Source organism: Pleurodeles waltl, chromosome 3_1, assembly GCF_031143425.1.
Source record: "Pleurodeles waltl isolate 20211129_DDA chromosome 3_1, aPleWal1.hap1.20221129, whole genome shotgun sequence".
In the NCBI taxonomy this organism is placed as follows: Eukaryota; Metazoa; Chordata; class Amphibia; order Caudata; family Salamandridae; genus Pleurodeles; species Pleurodeles waltl.
The window spans coordinates 1,998,076,709-1,998,098,737 of NC_090440.1; the positions used below are offsets into that span (position 1 = coordinate 1,998,076,709).

General features: G+C 43.4%; 1 protein-coding gene across 1 annotated transcript in view; it reads right to left on the reverse strand.

Annotated features, from left to right (window-relative positions):
* RNFT1 (ring finger protein, transmembrane 1) overlaps positions 1–22,029 on the reverse strand; it is a 104,753-nt gene that overhangs the window by 70,761 nt on the left and 11,963 nt on the right. The window contains exon 4 of the mRNA XM_069226439.1: positions 12,751–12,851. Within this exon, the coding sequence (XP_069082540.1) occupies positions 12,751–12,851 (101 nt within the window). The remainder of the gene's footprint in view (positions 1–12,750; positions 12,852–22,029) is intronic.

Genomic DNA, 22,029 nt, shown 5'->3' on the forward strand with positions numbered 1-22,029 from the left:
AACTGTGTGCCTGTTTCTAAAGCAAACTGAATGTAGGATCCAAGTTAATTGGTTTGGCACTAATAACTGCAAAACAACAGCAATCTATTGACGATCACCAGAGGGGCCTCCACATAGTAGATGGAAGTGGAATAATGGGCAACCACTGAAAAGGCAGCCCTAAAGATGGAAGAATATAGGCGGATACGCAGGCAACTAATTTTGGATAAACAGATGAAGATACTGGCCGCCTTTTGTGCAGGGATGGAATGATGGCTACAGAGACTTAATGCTAGTCCTGAAGATGAACAGGGACATTTTGCCAACCAAGAGCAACTCACAACATAATTAAACAAAATCATCCAATAGCGGCGTATAACAGTACACTAGGTCACATGAGACTCTAAATATTTACTTAGAGATTACACACTGGAGTGGATTGGGCATTGGCTATTTTTGTTCTTATTTGTATAAACAGATAAATTTAATGTTGAATTACATCACAATCAACACTGAAAGTGATGGATAGACAACTGTGCGTGTATTACCCGCTCAGTGAGACGAGACAGGTTATGATCTATGTAATAATTATTGTACTATACGGTCTTGAAGATAATTGCAAGAAAATAAAAAAAAATTTTTTAAAATTACATTGTGTCGCCTGCACTTCCACTTAGGATTCCAAACTGCCTCAATTATTCCATCACTGGTTTCAACTTTAAGATGGTGGGCTACATGCAAGCTGGTGTTGGACAGGGCAAGGGCATTGCACTCATTCCTTCGATTCTGATGGTACTGCAGATCAGAAATAGCCCAAGGTAATCTGTAAACCTCGCAGCTCCAACATGGCCCCACTAACTTTGGTTCTCCGCCCTTCTCCATCTGATTAACATGGATAACATTTACCTCTCCAAGTCAAAGGACCTGTTGTCCATGGAGAGAGGAAGGTGTTATAATCCTCCCCACTACCACTCAACTTACAAGCCTGGTTCCTGAGTAGTTGGATTTCAACCATTCTGGCATCCACACTGAGAATTTGGACGTCGTGGCAGCTGCTTGGACGTCCTTTACCAGAGCACAATACACAAAGATCAAGCCACTCATTGCTTAGTGGATGCAATTATGACTTATTTCTTGAAAGATTACTGATGTGGATGTGCTAGCAGACACCTTCAAAACCTGGAGTCCATTAGAACTGGCATGGAAAGTAATTATCCATCATCCGTGAAATTGCAATATGATAGCTACAGTCTCAACATGCTTACGGTATACTCCACTATCACAAAGTGGTCCTGAGAACTTGCCTCACCTTTAATCCCAGAGTGCTGAAAGAGTTTCAACTAAACTAGGAGACTTTCTCACTCTCTTCTTCCCAACTGCTAATGCCTCCACAGCCAGAGAGACACTCAATTGATCATCAGGTGTGCTTTAGTGTTTTCATCTTGAAAGAAACAACAGGGTTCTGTTCAACTGACCGGCTCATTGTGACTTTGGTGGCAATGATGATAGCCAGGCAGCTGGTAAGGCAACCATTACCAGACAGGGCACTTCGTGTATCTCCCATTACTACATTGCATGGGTTGGATCCTCCACATGGAGTGTCAGGACAACAAAGTTACTGGGGCTTTGGTAGCATTGTCTCAGTCAATACCTATGAGAATCTGGATTTCCCTATGTATGCCGAGTGTGACTATTTCTAGGGGAGTTCCCCTTTTGGCCCTGAAGTTTGTCATAACCTATTTCCCTAGAACTTAGCTACCCAAAGCCACATTCTTCTCCACTTCCCTATCCTGTTCTTAATAGTGTAAAACCAACACACATGTTGGGGATGGGAAACATCCAGGATAAAGACATAGGATGAAGGTACCTACCCTAGAATCTCTCTCACCATCAACACCCTCCACCCTATCCCTCAGCCATCAAGCAAAACATACTGGTTTCTTTTTGTAGGTAGTAAAGGGATAATGGGGGTGTTCACATACAACGCTTGCGTGGATGGGTGGTACCAGACATTAAAAGTTTGGCTTCCAGTCCTCTTACAGGTTGGTGTGGGCTACACATCTTGGTAAAGAACACATGGAGTAACAGACTCACAATAAAATGTTATCCTTTATCACAAGGAAGCTCCAAGACTCTTCATCAAGAGAACAAACACAGATTATTTGGCTAGAAAATGTAATAAATGACATATATTCTTTTTCTCTATGATGATTATCATTTTTTTTAATAAACATTTGTATTGATTTTTCTGAAAGCACTGCACAACCCAAGTTTGTTTATTTTCATCACTGCACTGCGCTCAATTGCTGCCCTATCCAATCCCATCCCACCATTCTTCAATCAGGGCATTTCTAAATGTGAATAGTCCCACCAAGAAATCCAAAGCTTGGCGTGCTTGTTTGGGCATTCATGTGCACAATAAATTTCCCTTTCTGTAACCTGCTCACAGTTATCCATTGTTTTCACCCATGCCAAATGACTCTGTGATTGCTCTGCTCTCCAGTTATTTGCAATGTTTCTCTATGCAACAAGATAACCAATCACCACTAAATTATTTCGATGCTGTGAGCCATTTGTGTCTTCACTTATATTCAACAGATTGAAATTTGGAGCTCTCTCTACAGGTTTACCAAAACCCTGGACTAAATGTATCTGGTGCATTTATAGTGATTGCGAGACATACCAGGTCTGCCTTTCGCCTTCAAAATAATCCTTGCCTCTAGCTGGTTAAACTCTTGAATAGAGCACAGTTTCACCCTATACTGGTCTAACAGCCTTGGCCCCTTGATATACCTTCGTAAAAATATTGTTGTCCAGAGATTTTAATTTTTGGTTTGTGTTTTTGTATCATTCGAGAAGTAATTTAGCTTAGGTAGCCATTGCTAATCCTGGCCGATTTTTCTGGGCAACATTTTGAAAAATTGTGGATGTGTTGCAGTGATGATGTAATATTACAGGAACCATGAGACCTATATACTTCATTTTGGTGTCAAAACATAGTTTTTTGGGGTCAAGTAGTCTTATAGAGACAGCAAATAACTCCTCAGAGCAACCCTTCCGCAATTTTCCAAAACGGTAACTCCATAATGATGTGTTTTAGCCATCTCATTGGTATTTTTTTTTTTTAAACAATTTTTTTATTGTTTTGTACAAATGGTAACATGTCACAGTTACAAATCTGGTATGAACGAGCCCCGCCCAACCTAGTCCACACACACCCCTCATAATACATATGTCTCGTGCAATGCCTAGGTAGTGTCTCCATAGTCTGATAAGCCATTCCTGTAATATCACATTTCATTGTGCAGTCCAGTGTCTTCTAACCATTTAGACCAGGTCTTAGTATGTTTTGGGGGGCATCCTCATGCCTTGTGCACTGGTCGTTCCATCTGGATGCACCAATCAATCCCTCGCCTCCATCTTGATATTGCAGGAAGGTCCAGTGCTTTCCAGCGTGCCGCTATGTCCCTTTTTGCAACCATTAAAGAAGTACCCAGCACGATCTTATCCCCCCGTGAACACCCAATTCCCTCATCCACCCCCAACAAAACTAAGTGGGGAGAGGTCCAGGGGTTGACGCAGCAACCTAGATTGGTAATTTATTTTATTATTGTTTTTCTTTCAGGTTTTCTGTTGATTCAAATTCGTAAACACAAGCGAAGCAGGTGAGAGCAGAGGATCTTCACCTCCTGACTTAGGCCCTCATTTTGACTTCAGCAGTCTTTTTGCGAGACTGCCGAAGCCAAACCCGCCAGCATACTGCCAGTGCCAGCGGTCTGCAGACCGCCACATCACAAGTGCTGGAAGCCGTCTGCCATGTTACTGGTGGAAAGTCGTAAGCTCTCGTGCTGGCGGCCGGTGGTGCAGACGCAAGTGCATTGTCAGCACCGCCACGCCAGCAGGACTCCATCTGCCGTATTACAAGCCGAAATACGTCTTGGCGGAATCCTGCTGGATTGGTGGTGCTGGCGGTACAAGACCATCAGGACCCATCCCCTTCCAGACGTCCTCCTCAAGGAAGAAGGTAAGTGGGCGTCCGAAAGGAAGGGGGGGTGGGCACCTGTGTGTGTGGTTTGTGTGTGCAGAGTTGGGAGTCTGCAATGTATGCATGCGTGGAGGGGTAGGAGTGTGAATGATTGCGGATGAGTGTGGTGTCTAAGTGAGTGGGTGGGTGGGTGTGAGTATGAGGAGGGGGTTACTGTGAGTGCGTGAATGTGGAGGGAGTACTGTGAGGACGTGAATGCGGAGGGAGGAGGGGTAGTGAACGTGTGCATGTATGTATGTGAATGTTATAGTGCGTGTATGTGTGCGTAAATGGGGTATGTGTCTGCATGTCTGCGAGTGAGTGGGAGTGTCTGTGTGGATAAATGTGAGTGACTGGGGGTGTCTGAGTGCCCGTATGCATCTAATGAATGGGTGTGGACCCTGGCCAGCATCAGAAAGTAGTCCGGCTATGAAAATGACAGATGTGCCCCTACCCTGTGCCCCAAAGATTCTGCCAATGTGGCAAGGTACATTTTTCTGCCTGTCAACTGAGGCTCTTCAACCCCGCATATATCCATTTCGCTATGCATGATGGTTTTGAAGTCTCCACCCATAACTGTTACACCCTTATGCAGGACAGTCAGGACTCCAGCAAGATCCTGCCATGAGGGAAGAGGAAATGTATGCTCTCACTAGGGACTATACACGTCCATGAAATCGACCTACAACAGCTATAAATCTGAATCCAGTATTATCTGGTTGACTACAAAAGTAATGGTTTTATGTAAGATTATGCACGGTGGACAGCACTGTAGCCTTATTGTCCAAGGAAGTCACATCAGGCACCATGAAGGTGTGTCTCTTGTAACAGTGGAGTTCTTATGTTAGAGTACCTTACAATCTGTCACATCATGCCCTATTTAATTTTGCTGTTGAGGCTGTTCGCTTTCCAAGAGATACACTTGAAGGGAGGGTACGCTGTACTGTCTAATTAAACCCAAATAATAAAAGCAAATAAACCTCTTTAAAACACACCTCTTCGCCCTAGACCTTCTTTCCAGAAGTTGCCCATTACAACAGCAGTGGGAAACGACCCCCTCCCCTTGGGGAGTAGCTCTCTAAAATGAAAAGGTGGAGCCTGGCCAGTTGGGTGCACAAGCTTTTGCCTCCTCACAACCCCCATCCTTAATGCACATAATTGAATAGGTAATCAGACTAGTTTCACTGCCTCTCTCGCTCCTATCCGATTCAGTGACAGAGCATACATACCAGTAGATTGCTTAGCCATATTTACGATTGAGACAAGTGTTCAAATTGTCGCGGAGCTGAGGTGTTCAGAGATCAGCCCCACTGTATCTCGCAGGTACGTTGGAATGGTTTCCTGGCGGTTCTCTTCTTTTCCATTGCTACTCTGAACTGAGTTTACTATCTTTATTGCATTTGTTCGGTTTCTTCTTATGTGGTCGCCTCCAGGTTTCCAGGGGGCAAGACGAGGGCGTGTGAATCACCAGTATCTAAACACCCTTCTGGCTGCCCCACAAAGGCACTGTCATGGTCCACAACACTGCTAGATATGCTTGGTGCCCATTCGGTTGGGGCCCCAGAGTCTTCTGCCTGCCTGGCCTGAACTGCCTCAAGAGAAAGCCCTCTCCCTCAAGCCGTCTATGTGCAGCCCAGCACCTCAGGCAGCACTCTGAGGCGTCCCCGTGTGACTTGGTACTGTGTCTCACCATAGGACACTAGCGCTTGTAGTTAGCACAGCACCCCAGCAGTCCACTCTGGATGACAGGACAGAAATTAAGGGCACAATTCTGGGCTTCAAAGAGTCTTCTGCCCTAGTGTTGCTGACGGGGCATTTGAAACTGTTTTGCTCCAACAGTCGCTCCAGGCCTGTTTCAGGAATTTTCTTCTGGATGAGCCAAGGGTATGCTCAGGTGGACCAATGTGCGCCCAATTTTTGTCAATTCTGGAGGTAGCCTACAAGCCCAAGATTCACATCATATCTTCTTCCACACAGGCATCCAGTCCATCTAGAGAGTTATTTGAGAGTAAGAGCTGATGTCTATACTCAACAGGTGCAAGCTTTATAATTTCCGGCAGGCCAGGCTCCAACACAAGCACTTGGATTCCTAGTAGATTGTAACAGTCATTCAAGGTTCAGGAGGTCTGCGTTACCACACCTAAGTCTTGATATTTCACACTAGGAAGACTGGCTAATTACTCTTAGCAATTTTCTCAATACCTATTTCTTTGCTTACTGTGAATTTGTTTATTCTCATGTAATTTGTTTACGGTGCACTTTCATTGATTAAAAAAAAAAAGTTTAAAAGACAGCAGTAAATTGGGGAAAAAAGAAAGCAGTATTGTCGACAGCTAAGATCAGTTTTCATGTTTGACAAGTGTAAAATCAGTAATTGTAGTCCAACAGGTAACCTTCTGGGACCGTATTATAGAGTGCCTGGTTACAGAAGGGGCTGCAGATGCTTGTGCAGCCCCTGCTGTACTAATGATAGAGCTGGCTCGCATTTATAGCCAGCGCTATAATCAGAGGATGTTCCCTCATTTGCATAAGGTGTATGAATAATTTTACCTCTTAGCCCGTCCATATTATGGATGTGGGTGCAGAGACAAACGGGCACACAACATGAGAAACCAAAGCAATCATACAGAATACTCCAGCCTGGCTGGATTTTGTACCAGTCTGAACTGAATGCTCTTTAGAGTACATTTGCTTCTCCTGGGTTATGTCATGCCATGTCATGTTATGTTGGTTTGTATAGCGCACTCTTACCCAACAGGGTATCCTGGCGCTGAGCAGGTGCGAGATTAGCCAAGCCTAGGGCCTGATGTGGTTGCCTGAAAAGCCAAGTCTTCTTGTGGAATTCAAGAAGTGAGGAGGAGGCTTGGATGTTTAACGGCAGATCATTTCACCCTTTAGGAGCGATGTAGGAGAATGCTCAACTACCTATTTGTCCATGTGCGTGGGATGTGTGCAAATAGGAGTCTTGCCCAGGTGTGTGGAAAGAAGGTGAAAGCAGATGTGATTGCTGAGGTATGCTGGGTCAGAGTGCCTTGAAAGGTTTGGTGAGGACCTTGAAATGTGTTCATTTGGGCATGGGTAGCCAGAGTAACTCATTAAGGTGAGGAGAGATATGTGAGTGTTTTGAGAGGCAGGGAGTGATTCTGGCTGCCGAGTTCTGCAGCCTCCTGATGAAGTGCTTGTTTATCCCGGCATAGAGGGGGTTCTTGTAGTCTAGGTTGCTGATGACAAGAGTGTGGGTGATATTTTCCACGTGTTGACTAGGAGCCATTTGAAAATCTTCCTCCACATTTTCAGTATGTGAAAGCATAAGGCAATTATGGGGCCCTCTTCGGCTGTGATGTTGAGTTTGCAGTTGGAGACTACATGAAGTTTCTTGGCTTGGGTTATTTAGTTCTGAGGTAAATTTAGACAATTAGCATTAATGCCACCATGTGTATATCATCCCACAATACATAACCAGTGGAAGCCCTCTATTTGACTGAATTCTGATCAGTCCCATTGCGAATAGACAAAGAGTATCACCAGGACCACTGAATTTATGTGGTAGGGGAGGACCACATTATGCAGCAGAGCGGACTAAATTATGCATCAAGAAAAGGCAAATTATATAGTGTAATGTGAAAACATTTTGTGATAGTGTCTCTTCATTATGTTGTAATTTTTTTTTTTTTACACTTGTTAACATTGTTGGGCCTTGGGTTGCACCTCATTAGTACAAGTTTAACACACAAGTATAGCAATAAGCATCTGAAAGGTGAACAATCAACATTAGTAAAGGGTCTTCAATGGTGCTGCGACATGAATTGCAATGTTTTGTAGTAAATTTTCATGCGTTTGAGCTAGAAACATTTTTTTAAATCTGCAGATTATGCAGCACATGTGGCAAACACGCAAAATGCATAATTTTGCAGAAAACACCAGAGCCATAAAACTGCATAATTCCAGTGGCACCGACTATAACCTGGAAATGTGCAATGTACTGTAACAAAATATCAGAATATGTAATGCTCACATTTGTAACTCTGCCATACTGGTGAGAACAAATTCAGCCCAACACAACATCTTACTTGAGATAACACAGTTACTTACTTCACCGCAGCATCTGGCAGAAATCATACAGATATATTTAGCGCCTGATTCACAAAGGTAAACTTGCACTTTTGTGGAAGTTTACTTTTTTTATTATTTACAAGTCCAATTTTACAAATATAATTTTATAACGGTCGGGACTCCGCACCTGTGGCAAAGAGTCCGCACATAAAAAGTTAGGCTTGTCCTATCTTTATGTGCGGCGCACTCCACCCGACTGCGGCATCTACAGAGTTATAGAATCATTGCAAGTAAAAATAACCTTGTAGTTTGTGAATACCAAAAAATAAATAGTAAACCTACACAAAAGTGTGAGTTTACCTTTATGAATGAGACCCTTACTCTATTAGGCATTGTAATTCCGCATTCTACAGAATATTACTGCGTGCATCTTACACAAACTAAAATAGATGAACTCTCTCAGTACCCCAACACAGACCATAATTGAGGTGTAGAAGGCCGTTCACAGGCCTGGGCTCTAGTGTCACTGCATTTCCTGCATCATTGACAGGTAAAACTCTGTCCCCACTCTATCAACCAGAGATGGTGGATCCACGAAAGCTCGATCCAGGCTAGAGCCTGAAGTCTGGCTCTAGCTCTGGCTCAGCTTGAGGTGCTGTTGGAACTTCAAGCCCATAACAAGCTGAGATTTCATGTACCTTCTGCCTACCCCCTAAATCTACCTAGGAAGTGATGTTAAACAGGAGCTTTCAACTTTGGAACTGAACAAGCTAGCTGAAGCTCAGCAACCTGTGATTCTGGGTAAATCACCAGTGCCTAAAAGACATGATTGTGACCTTGTGTATTGTAACTTCTGTTCATCTAAAGCACTTCAGTACCTTCAGGTAGAGTTTGTATATATAAAAACTGTTAAGTTTTGTTTTTACCACTTTGTGCGTTGAAAGCTGCAGAAAAAGGTACAAAGTGTCAACATATAAAGGGGAGACAAATTCGTAACCATTTATTGTCTAATTTGTACAGAGTGAAAACTTAAAACCTGGATATACTGCAGCATCCCCACCTAAATTGTGTGATCTTCTGCAAATATTTTATTTCACCAAAACTCATTTTTCTTTGTATTTGCCCTCAAAAGCACATTCAAATACATGAATCTGAAAATCAACTATACAAAAACCCAATGTGTTTGATTTAATAGATTAATTTTGCTCTATAATAACAGGGGCCACGTGATAACTGTCTTGCCTATTGGTTCACTAATAGCACTGTCACCAGTGTGAGGACAAGGGCAGGAATTACTCTAAGCTCATGTTTAAAAACTCACTTTTACCACTTCCCAGTACAGCGCTATATTGTGACATATTCATGTCAAAGCATTTGATACAAAAATATACTTTTTTGAATTCTGAAGAAACTATCATATTTTACTTGATGTTTGTTGTTGTACGTTTTACATTGCAAACCTTTCCAAGGCTCGGCTCATGCATGGGCTCTAAGAGCCAAGCAAGACCCTTGGCTTGGCTCTGGCTCGGCTCTCCCTGTGAATTATTTGGCTCACACCGCCTGAATGCAATTTTAAGGACAGTGAAAAACACATTACATTGTTCCGATGTTGAGATGGAGGAAGCACTTCACAGGTGTCTTCTCAACGGCCTCTTCTGCCATGACTGGACGGCCAAAGGTAAGGTTTGGGTGGGCCTGGCCCATCCGGCCCCACTGCTAGAACCAGGCCTGACTGTCAGTCTTTACTCTTAATGGGTCAAGACAGCATACCCTTTTATGTCGCCAACAACATGGCTGCGGCTGCCCCATTGCCTACAAATGGAGTGAGCGTAGGCAGCCCTATCTGCTGTTTCGATGAATTCAGCCCTCCGGGATCATCCCTACTCATCAATGACTGCGAATAGTGCTGCTTCACTCGTGAAGGGCTGGGGGCTGTTGTATGGATGGCTCAAACAATCAGGGAATTTGTAAAGCGCACAACTCACCAGAGAGGGTCTCAAGGCACTGAGGCGGTCAGGGAGGCTGCAACTGAAAACTCGAATAGCCATGTCTTGATATGTATCCTGAAGGAAAGGAGGTCCTTGGTCTGACGCAGGTGGGTGGGAAGAGTGTTCCACGTCTTGGCGGTGAGGTGCGAGAACAATCTGCCGACGGTAGTTGTTCTGCGGATGCGTGGGCCGGTGGCGAGGGCAAGGTCGGCAGAGTGAAGCTGTCAGGTCAGGATGTAGAAGAAAAGCCATCTGTTGAGGTATTCTGGTCCAGTGCTGTGCAGTGCCTTGTGAGCATGGGTGAGTTTATAGGTGATTCTTTTGTTGACGGGGAGCCAATGTAGGTCTCTCAGGTGGGCTGTGATGTAGCAGTGGCGGGGGATGTCCAGGATGAGGGGTGTGGAGGCGTTCTGGATGCGTTGCAGTCTTTTCTGAAGTTTGGCCGTGGTTCCTGTGAGAGAGCATTTCCGTAGTCCAGTTTGCTGCTTACGAGGGCTTGGGTTCTTCTCGTTTCAGTGGGGATCCATCTGTAGATCTTTTGAAGCATGTGGAGGGTGTTGAAGCAGGAGGAGGAGATGGCATTGACTTGCTGGGTCATACATAGTGAAGAGTCCAGGATGAATCTCAGGTTGCGTGCCTGGTTGGTGGGTGTAGGTGCGGTTCCCAGTGTGGCAGGTCACCAGGAGTCATCCCATGCGGAGGGGGTGGAGCCGAAGATAAGGACCTCACTCTTGTCGGAATTCAGTTTCTGACAGCTGTTCTTCATCCATTTGGCGAGGGCCTTCATTCTTTTGTGGAGGTTGGACTTGGCGGTGTTCTTGGTGGGGGAGAGGATCAGCTGGGTGTCATCAGCGTATGAGATGATGTTCAGGTTGTGAGATTGGGCGATGTTAGCGAGTAGAGCCATGTAGATGTTGAAGAGAGTTGGGCTGAGGGACGAGCACACGGGTACGCCACAGATGATTTTGGTGGCTTCTGTGCGGAATGGAGGCAGGCAGACTCTGAGTTCTGCCGGTGAGAAAGGAGGTGATCCAGTCCAGGGCTCTGTTGCGGATTCCTGCGTCACTGAAGCATGTGTGTAGGTTGTGGTGGCAGACGGTGTCAAATGTAGCTGTGAGGTCCAGGAGGATGAGGGCTGCGGTTTTGCCGTTGTCCAGTATGGTTCTGATGTCGTCGGTGGCAGTGAGGAGGGCAGTTTTGGTGCTGTGGTTGCTGCGGAATCCGGACTGGGATGGGTCCACATTGTTGTTTTCCTTGAGGAAACGGGTCAGTTGTTTGTTGACAATTTTCTCTATGACTTTTGCCGGGAAGGGGAGCAGGGAGATGGGCAGGAAGTTCTTGAGGTCCTTTGGGTCCACCTTGGATTTCTTGAGGAGGGCGTTGATCTCAGTGTGTTTCCAGCTCTTCGGGAAGGTGGCGGACTTGAAGGAACTGCTGATGATCTTCCAGAGTTGGGGTGAGATGATGGACCTTGCTTTGTTGAAGATGTGGTGAGGGCAGGGGTTGGATGGTGAGCCGGAGTGGATGGTGTTTATGATTTCGATGGTGTCGTTGACGTGGGTCCAGAAGAGCAGGAGGCTGGTGGGTGGTGAGTCTGTGGGGTCAGTGGTTGACAGGGGGGTCTGAGTACTGAAGCGGTCATGGATGTCTGCGATCTTGCGGTAGAAGAAGGTGGCTAGGGAGTAGTAGAGGTCTTGTGATGGTGGGATGTCGTTTGCGTTGGAGCCGGGGTTGGAGAGCTCCTTCACGATGTTGAAGAGCTCCTTGTGGCTGTGTGCTGTGTCTGCTACCAGCTGCTGCAAAAGAAAATCCCTGCAGCTGCACTGGCCAAGGTGCAGGTGATGCGGTGGGGGAGTGACAGGCAGTAGCTCCACCCCTCTACAGTGACTGTTGGAAGTGAATAATGGGAGGTAACAATCAGAGCCTCTGTCATCTTGATGCACTGGCCATGCCGCAATCATTATTAAACTTGGGTGCAAACGTGACAAGTCTGACTCCCCAAGCAGCAGTGGCTCTGAAACCTTTGGCAGTTAATGTCCTTAGTTGAAACCATAGAGCTCATTGCATCTGCATATTTAGATGCATGCTTCAACATAAGATTGAAAAACTTAGAGTTCTGAAAACCAAGCTGTAAACCTGCCAGCATGATATTCACTTTTCCTCCCTTATGCTTTGCACTCCTACAGCCTTGCCCAGCAGCAGCCACTTCCTATGTTTGAGTTACTCTCAGCATACTTACAGCCACTTGTCACAACCACGCTGTGCACAGACTCAAATAGGACTGTACACACCCCTGGCTACATTCTGCAGACCCTCAGTTGCACTTTGCACACCCACAGTTCGCTCTGCACAACGTCAATACAGCTGCATCCACATGGAAAAAAGGTCTGCAGATAGAGATAAACATACACAACACAAGTCTAGGGGGAAACAGTTGGTGGTACAGGGATCTGAAAGATCTGAGCAAGTATCAAAGGAGGAAGTAATCAATTACTTCTAGAAGGCCGCTGCTGGACAGTGTTTGGTGCAGCTGGTGGTTACAGTTTGCATGACACTTTGCTAACTCTTTTCATACCGAGAAATGATCAACAGGAAAGGAAAACAGGGGTAACAATACATTTTCATGTCAAAAATGAAAACATAGCTGATTAAAAAATAGCAGGAGAATAATAGCATTTTATATAACATTGCTGATATACCACCTACCTGTAATAAAGTGACTCTGTGAGAAAGGTGTAATAAAGGAGGATGGATGAGGAGCTTAGGAACACCAGTAACCACAGGCACTGGAGCTTGGAGCTTTTTTCCTGAAAAACACAAATAAGTATGTTTGGAAAATTGCATTTTATGACTGGAGTGTCCTTTTACGATATATCCAGTAATGGGAAGTTCATCACATTCAATCTCAGTCTACATGCTCAACTAGCCAATTTTCTAGCACTGGATTCATTAGATGGTACCCACTCTCAAATTATTTTGCAGGTTTCTATCAAAATACACATATTCCTTCCTGTTCCTAAATACCAATGTGAGATTAGCCCTACATATTTCTCCTTTAGATGTTTATATCAACCCATGCCATACTTCTCATCCAAACTAGATTTAAACCACTGTGGCTGTGCATAAACAAATCTCTAACATAACTTCCTGTGGTAGGGAATAAGCCCCTTACCACAGAGGATGAGTAGGTGGGCCACTACCTCATGCCAGGACCCACTGACAGAATGTACTCAGTCAACGTAATGTCTCTTCCTCTAAAAAAAGCAACCCCAAAGGTTTGAGGCACTCCGAGGCATGTATATGAGAACAACTTTGAAGGCGCACTGACAATATCAACGTGCCTGGCTTGCCAGTAATTCTTACAGTGTGGCGATACTACTCCTTGTCCTAAAAATTTTACTTTCAACTTAAAGGGGTCAGATACACCATGAAAACATATGCAACTAACTGTGGGTTGGTAGTATAGATCTCATTGGCTGTAGAGACTGAAAAGACACCCCAATAAAAAGGAACAAGCAAGCACTTCCTGGGGTAGTGCATACTGCAAACAAAAGGGCTTCTTTAAGAAATTATTCTGTATTCCACAGCAAAAAAGATCACACAATGATGTTTATATTTCAAGAGTGAGAACAACACGCCCCTATTTTTTAAAATGCAAAATACACTGAAGAAAAACATATTTTTGAAGACTATGGGACGTATTTAAAGTTGAGCAGAGAGTATACTCCGTTGCAACAGTGATGTAGTACCCCTCCACCTAACAATGTCCATCTGCCAAAATTTGTCTGATGGCCTCACGGAGTCAGGGACAACGGTGGTGTACGAGACATACAGAAAAGGAGGTTCCATGAGGCGCATGCCCACCCAACCGATACCACAGCTGTCTGAATGTTTGCTTAGGTGTTGAGAGTGAATGCAGGCCCTCTTCTGACCAATGGCCAAGGTAAAGAAACATATCTTTAAGGGCCAAGAGGCTAGTTGACCAAAGCCTGATTCTGGACCAAGCACTACAAGCAGAAAATGCTGACGCGGCTGGTACCACGATGCTTGAGATATCTGCGTGTCGGGAGTGAATGCGATGACTCACTGTTTAATGTCTTATACTGAACACTGAATATCAAGTAAAGAAGGATATTTCTAACAAAGCCCAATTGGGTCCATTACAAATAAGCACAATGGATGGCATTGATTATGTAATCATAAGAATGAAGCAAGCATATATGGGGGTTAGAATGAATTAATGAGGGCGAGATATCACCTCCAAAATGATGGTTCTTTTGCTTATAAATTCTCCCATGACGTGGTTCTGTTGCTAAGGGATCCATTCTGACTTATAGTGTGTGACTATAGGGGAACCTCCCCCCTCCTAGAGACTGATGAAGCTCTTCCCTGACAGTCGCAGGGTAAGTAAAACCAATATGGTAGGAGAGAACAATAAAATAATAATTATAACATAACATGGATTACTGTTTGACACTGGGTATTTATACACTATTGTTGTGCACTGTGTGCAGTGTTTTTATCCACTGGTGTGTAATTTACGTGCTGTTGAGTTTACACAATAGAAAAATCATTTGATGGGCTGGCTTAAATATCCCTTTGTGATTTATGGTTGTAGGAGACGTATAGAGTGCAAAGGTAAGAATCAGTCTTACCTAATTGCATGCTTGATTTAATTGACATCCTAGACCAGTGGTTCCCAACCTGTGGTCTGGGGACCTCTGGGGGTCTGCGAAGTCTCCTCAGGTGGTCCGCGACTGCTTAGAAAATTTAAATATAATAACTGATAAGGTCCCAAGCTTTCAGTAATGACCCAGTGGAGGGGTCTCCAGATTCCAAAAAATTTCAGTGGGATTCTCCAGGCTCCAGTAATGACAAAGTGGGGGTCCACAGAAGTCAAAAGGTTGGGAACAACTGTGCTAGACAGTAGGGATTAAAACACAGCCGCCCTGAAGAAGGCCGGAGGACGAACGCCTTAAAAATAGTTTTTCCTTGCGGGTGCCTTCTTGGTGGCCAAAACATGTTGGCAGATCAAATAAGGTGCAGGGATTCACCATAAATCCACTAGGCACGGTTATCACCCCTTGGAGGGAAGGGGTGAATACATTTTAACCCTACCTAACATTATACTTAATAAAGAAAAATCTTTGGATGAATATTGAGGTAGTTTTAACTATGTTGTTTACCATACTGGTACCCTACTGACCAGAAGACAAATTATTCTGATCTCCCTGTCCCAGAAGGAGCTAGTTCTCCTCTGGTGCTACGATTGAGAACGCTTAGTACCACCTTAACGCGGCATTTTGGACTAGCCAATGATGTAGCATGCCACTATTAAGTGTGTATGTTTTTTCCATTGATAAAGGGAAATCCTTCTGGAACAGAATAACCCATGGTAGGAAACAGATACCAGAAGGGATATAAAAGTGGATAAAGTATTCCCATCTCGTTGTTGTGACTATGTGGATCTTAAGTATGTCAGCGAAAGAGACTACTCCGTCTACGCCACTGACATACTTGTCTGACGGCCCAACTGAGTCAGGGTCAATGGAAGCAATTCGGCCACCCACCAGATTTAGAATGGCAGTCAGTGTTTACTACCCTGGTAAAACCTGGCAGTAAGGAGAAGTGGGAACTGCAAAATGATCCCTGCAACATGGGTGATAAATGGGTATTTACAAAACAAAGAGGGAAAATACAAAAGCATATTATAAACAAGATGGAGGGGACTATCACTGTGACAGACACCTCAATCAAACTTTTTTTTTTTAATAACCATCTTTTTTGGATTTTCCAGCAACAAAAAAAGCATAGTCACGATCCAGTGGTACCCAGGAGTATTATAGCATGGATCAATTCTACTAAAATAATTATCCTCATTCAAACTTTTAATACACTGACAGGAACCGCCATCACTGTGGTTCCTGAAAATGTTAAGAGAGGTCCACTGGACTTGCGGACATCTCTAAATTTGGCAGGCAGATGACCCTCAGTTTGGATTCAAGCACCAATGGAATAACCCCTGTCCCCCAAATTCTAAGTCAGGCATCCTAAATCAGGACTCCTTTAAAATAATGCCACAGAGGAAGAAACAACATTATTAAAACAAATATACATATATATTGCGTAATTAATTAAAATCATTGCAATCACAACAAAAGAAAAGGTTAAGTTAAAAACAAAAGGGTTCTATAATCCGTTATTGCCATTGATAGATACAGTACACTATCAAATGAAGTAAGCAACAATATCATAAAAGCTTTCTAAAAGTGGTTTCTATACATTTTTTTAAAAACAACCAGTTAGTTGAGAGGTCAGCACCACTCATATATAACTGCATCAGTGTTTTTCCTTATATTCAACAGGATCTTAGATCCAGCCCTAGTGGTCCAATCAAATCCGGCAGACGCATAAAATATGAATTAGAGTCATCACCAGAGCAACAGAAGAGAGAGATCATGTTTTCTATACCTAGTAACAGACAATGATGAAGCCCAAAACTGGAAACAAGCAGAACCTTATTCCAATTCATGTGTGCTTTCGTTCAAGGTTAAGTGGAAGATCTAGATATTTCGGCATATGCTTCCTCTTTTCTACCTCAGATTGACCTTCATAATACAATATTAGTTTTGCCTGTTTCATAATTAGAATGTTGATTTGTTTCAGGAGAGGGTTAATGATTTCTTCGAAATGCAGCCAAGGGTCAAGATAAAAAAAAATGAAGCCACGAATGCGGCCCAGGGTTCATGGCAGCATACCCCCATGCATATTATGGAAATCGTGTTAACGTCTAGCCACAGTAAATGTTTTGAAACGTTTTTTCAAAAAGAAAAAATTACAATCACTGATGATTCTGGATTGTTCGTGCAAATTAAAATTCAAGTTTCCCATGACCTTGGCGTGTGCTGTTTGGCAAGCTGATCGCACTGCGAGTGACATTGTGCTAAATCTGACATTTTGGAAAGTTTTCAGTGAAAGCCACAGCTCCACTAGTGCTCATCTTTATAGAAGGGTTAGGAACTTGTTTTTTAATGCTCCAAGTTCGTATGGTAGCACTTGAGCAAAGCATCTGTCTTCCAGGTCGATCAGAGGTATGATTTAATAAGTTGGAGGAGAGCAATACTAACTCTTTTTTATATGTTGGGAATGAGAACTGCCCTTCTGCAGCGGCCATTTCAGCTGTCAGGGACAGTATTTGTTTCCAGGCAATGTGCAAATAAAGGAGTTTGAATTTCCAACCAAAGGGCATTTTTTTATTTAAAGATTACAGCAGGTAGGCCATTTGGACCTGGTGCACCATCACTACGGGTAGTCTTAAATACATTCTTAACTTCACTTGTGTTGATAAAAGCCTGGGTATTATTAAAGCTCACTGTGGGAACAACAACTGGTGTGGGGCTGTCTCATACACACATTCCTTTTATGTAGCCATTTCATAATACTGGATGGACGTATTTCACTCTGAACATATTTACCTTAAGGATAGTTTCTTAACATAGTTCCAGAAGATATGTTGGTTCCTAACTCAGTAGGCCTCAAGGAGTTGCAGGCACCTTAAATCCTTTGCCCATTTATTTTTGCCAAATTATTTTCATATATGCCTCTCTTAGGTGTCCTACCTTCTTAACCCGTGGTATGTTCTTGTTTGCTATCCTGGCATTTCTTAGTGCCATATTTAGTTTCTTTTTACAATCTCAAAATTCTTCCTTACCTCTAAAACTCTTTCAACTTCAAGCTGGGAGTGTGGAGATGCCATACAAGAAAAACAATTGATAAGAAGAGATAGTCATGTGGACACCGATTCTGTCCATTTGGCAGTCCAAGCTAAATAGAGTAGCCCCGGGCTTGAAATTATGATGGTTTCAATTGAGTTTTGTCACTTTAACAATATGACCTTCTCTCTTGGGGACCATTTCATTCCCTTCAAATTCTCAGAGTCTGAGGTTGTTCCAGCCAAAATTACTTTGTCATAATTGGTGTGACTGCTATTAAGCATTTTGTGTTTAGGACAATGCTAACTACATATCATTGGCAGTTTTTTTAATTCAACAATTGTATCAAAGTTCTCCATAGCCATAAGTGTACAATCCAACAAGGCACATCTCTAATTGGAGAAATGCATGTAGAGCAAGGGCAGGTCAGGTACAAAGCTTCTATTTAAGTGTGAAGAGTTTGTCAATTCTTCACCTAGGTTATGTCTTCTCTTGTTACGGACAGAAATCAAAGGGGATATTCCAAAACAAGTTGCCTTGACAGAACCATTCTCTGCGATCATCTCTAAAAACATTTCAAATTAAACTACCAGTACCAATAAGCCAACTATCTCCAGTCAAGGCTTTTAGGGCCAGATGTACAAAACAGTTTGCATGTCGCAAACAGCGAAATTCGCTGTTTGCAACATGCAAAAATCACGCTGCAATGTACAAACCTCGTTTTGCGATTCGGTAACCTGGTTACCGAATCGCAAAACGGGTTTGCGAGTCGCAATTAGGAAGGGGCGTTCCCTTCCTAATTGCGAGTAGCAGTGTAATGCAGGATTGGTTTGTGACCGCGAATGCGGTCGCAAACCAATCACAGTTTGCACCCTTTTAAAATGGGTGGTAACCCATTCGCAAAAGGGAAGGGGTCCCCACGGGACCCCTTCCCCGTTGTGATTGGCACTGAAAACATTTTTTCAGAGCAGGCAGTGGTCCTATGCACCACTCCAATCTCTGAAAAAATTAAACAAAAACGTTTCATTTTTCGTTCTTGTAATGCGTCTCTGCATTACCAAAAAAAATGCTTTATTAAGAAGCAGTCACAGATATGGTGGTCGGCCACCATCCCTGTGAGGACCACCATTCGCAAGGGGGTCGCAAATTGCGACCCACGTCATGATTATTCATGAGGTGGGCCTTTGCGATCCCCTTGCGAGTCACAGATGGTGTCAGGGACACCATCCAACATTCCAATTTGCGACTCACAAATTGCGAGTCGCTCTGACTCGCAATTTGCGGGTCGCAATTCGGAATGTTCCTACATCTGGCTCCAAGTCTGCTCGCTATATTTGGTAGCATTTGGACTAATATCAAGAAACTACTCCAGTGGCTGCTTTTTGAGAGACTTTCTAACTTAATCACATTAGATGGTTGGATTCAAGGTCCAGATTTACATCAGTATCTCTAAGGCTGTTATAGATATACATAAGAAGGCCCCCAGAAGCCTGGCCCGGTTTGTTTAATATTTCTTGATGGAGTAATACATTCACTGTACCCAACTAGTGTGATGAGCTGTGTGGACCCCGGTGTCAGCCTATGCTATCAGTGAAATGTGCCTTCAACTTGGCAACTGCTGGGACCAGTGGCTTTTAGGAGTGTTTTGCTAGTGCCAAGGAAGCCATGACCAAACCAAAAAGGACCAGACTTGTAATTGCACACTTTTCCTTAGAATGTTTACCATATCATGCTCAATGGTAAGCTTAGAATTTTTCACTAATGCTTGATACCTCTGTGCCTTTTTTGCATCCAAGAGGAAGGATTGACTATGATGACTCAGACAAGTGTTGATTGTGCTGAGCATGTAAGGCTATCCGGCTTTGCCTTCATTATTCAAATTCCTCAATTTACAAATGATTTCAGTTCTCTAAATTTAATTGCCAACATCCATGCTGGCCAGAACCATATCAGCAGATTCCCTCAATTACCCTTTTCTTGGGGATTTAAAAGCTAGTGAAACAATCTTTGCTGTTCAGGCTACAGAAATATTGGGAGAGCCTTAAACTTTTATGATGTTTCCCCTCTTTCACATATGTGTTGGTTGGCTAAAGAAATAGATTTGCCCGGTAAAATTATTTAGTGGTTATTGGTGACAGGATTATCTTGTGATGAGTCTTTAGGACCTTATTCCAATTTGTGCTGCAGCTGTGTGCTTAGGAATTTTGACGCTGTGCCACAGAGTTGTGGGAGAGTCTCAAAACACCTGATGGTAAGCTGTCATTGTTTACCGTTGGCTTGGCTACTGGATCGATCATCTTACTCAGGGGGAAAGGGTCTTATTCCTGCATCAAGCATGTTCTGTTTTCCTAAGTCAGTCTGGACAGTAGTGGCTCTTTTTCATTCGAGTTTATTGTAGGAAATCCACCTTTTCTATGTGGTCACCCCGGATTTTTCGCCTTTTGCTGGAATGGATCCTATATTTTGCTAGCTTTAGAACTCTGTGCACGTTATCACAACAAACCAGTGGTAAAGTGCACGTGTGGCCCCTCTAATCATGGTTTAATTGTCACATTCCTAATACATTTAATTTACATAAACATCCGTAGATTATGGCACAAAATATACACATGGCCTATAAGTTAAATGTCATTAGTGCACTGCAACACCTATTGTGCCATCCACTACAGTGACGCAGACAGAGACAGAGAGAAACCTGAAGTTACAACTGCCTATTCAGGCCTTGGAGGAGATGAGGCCGACTACAGAGGAGAGGAAAGCAGCCCTGGCTGTGAAGAAAAATCTAACACTGGCATTAGAGAGGAAGGCCCTTCTGGCCAATGAGGAGCCAGTGGGAACTGGACTTGAACATAAGGAAGGCCTCTGAGTTCAGTGATAATGGTGTTAGTGACAGAGACATGCCTAGGAAAGGTAAGAGTCAACATTCCCAAAGACATGGTGCCTAGCTGTGTGGTGGAAGAGGACACTGCAGATGCAGGGCTGTCTCTTGTTACAAACCACTTATCAGAGAGACCCACCCAGAGAAAGACATGTTAGCTAGTCCATGGAAGCAAATGCCCATTGTGGGGAGGGAAACCTTATTGGCCCATGTGGTAGCTAACCAGATGAAGTTCACCCTCATGAAGAAAGCTGATCTGACACCTGAGAAGTATTGCCTGAGATTCAGGAATAGCCAGAAGCAGTCATATCATGGGTGGAGGTTATGGATTCTTCCAGCAAGCCACTGAACAACTGTGTGAAGGGCAACTAAGTAAATGTTGGGCTGTACAATTTGGTTATGAAAGAGCACATTCTACATTTTTTTTAAATAGTTGCACCAACACCTGATAGACACCAGGCTCACTGTTCCCACAGAGCTTGGGAACAAATCTGACCTATGGATGCTGAAAGGTAACATAATGGTGCTATAGGAAAGACAGAATATATATGAACATACACCTCTTTCGTACCTATAACTACCAAAAGGGTATCATAATTCTGCTTACTGTGCAGTAATCTTTGCTCGGAGGAAGGCAATTTTACAAACATTAGCATGAAGCACATGAGTAGCAGGCTGTCAAATAACATCCCAGTACTCTATTCAAGGACATTTTTCTCCAGTCATATAACTCATTGGTCAAACATTTTATATTTCTTACAAACCCACTTGTCCTTCAACTGAGCAATTTCTTTCTAATACACACATCTGTCATCATTTGGAGGTGAGCAGTACACACTCAGAAATTAGGAGACAGTTGACAGGTGCAGTACATGAGAGCAGAAATAATGTGCAGCACACCTCTGACTCACTCCTTGCGTCCCTCTTCTGGGACCTCACTAAGCCTTACAAACTTACTCAGCGAGTTTTGAGAGACCCCCATTTTCACGCCTACATCATTCAACATAGTGATATCTTCTTTTGCCCCAATGGTTAGGAATATACCATTCACGAATAAGAGAAAACAAGAAAAAAAAACATTCAGCAGTCTAAATAAAACACAGAAAATAGTACTTATGATGACAATCCTTAATTCCTATGTGAAACACATCCCAGCAAGTGCTTTATGGCACTGAAAACATGGCAGGCAAAACAGGGAACACACACATGCAGAGACCAGAAGAAGAGGAACATCTAATTCCTGAAATAGGTGAACAGAGTATTAACAGACCCAAAAAGAATTCAGTGCTTTTAGAAAATCAAAGTAGTTCTCAGTTTGTCTAAGTTGCTATACAAGTTCATTTAACAATGGAGTCTACAAGATCAGCCTTACAGCGGGCCCTTCTTGCGTATTTA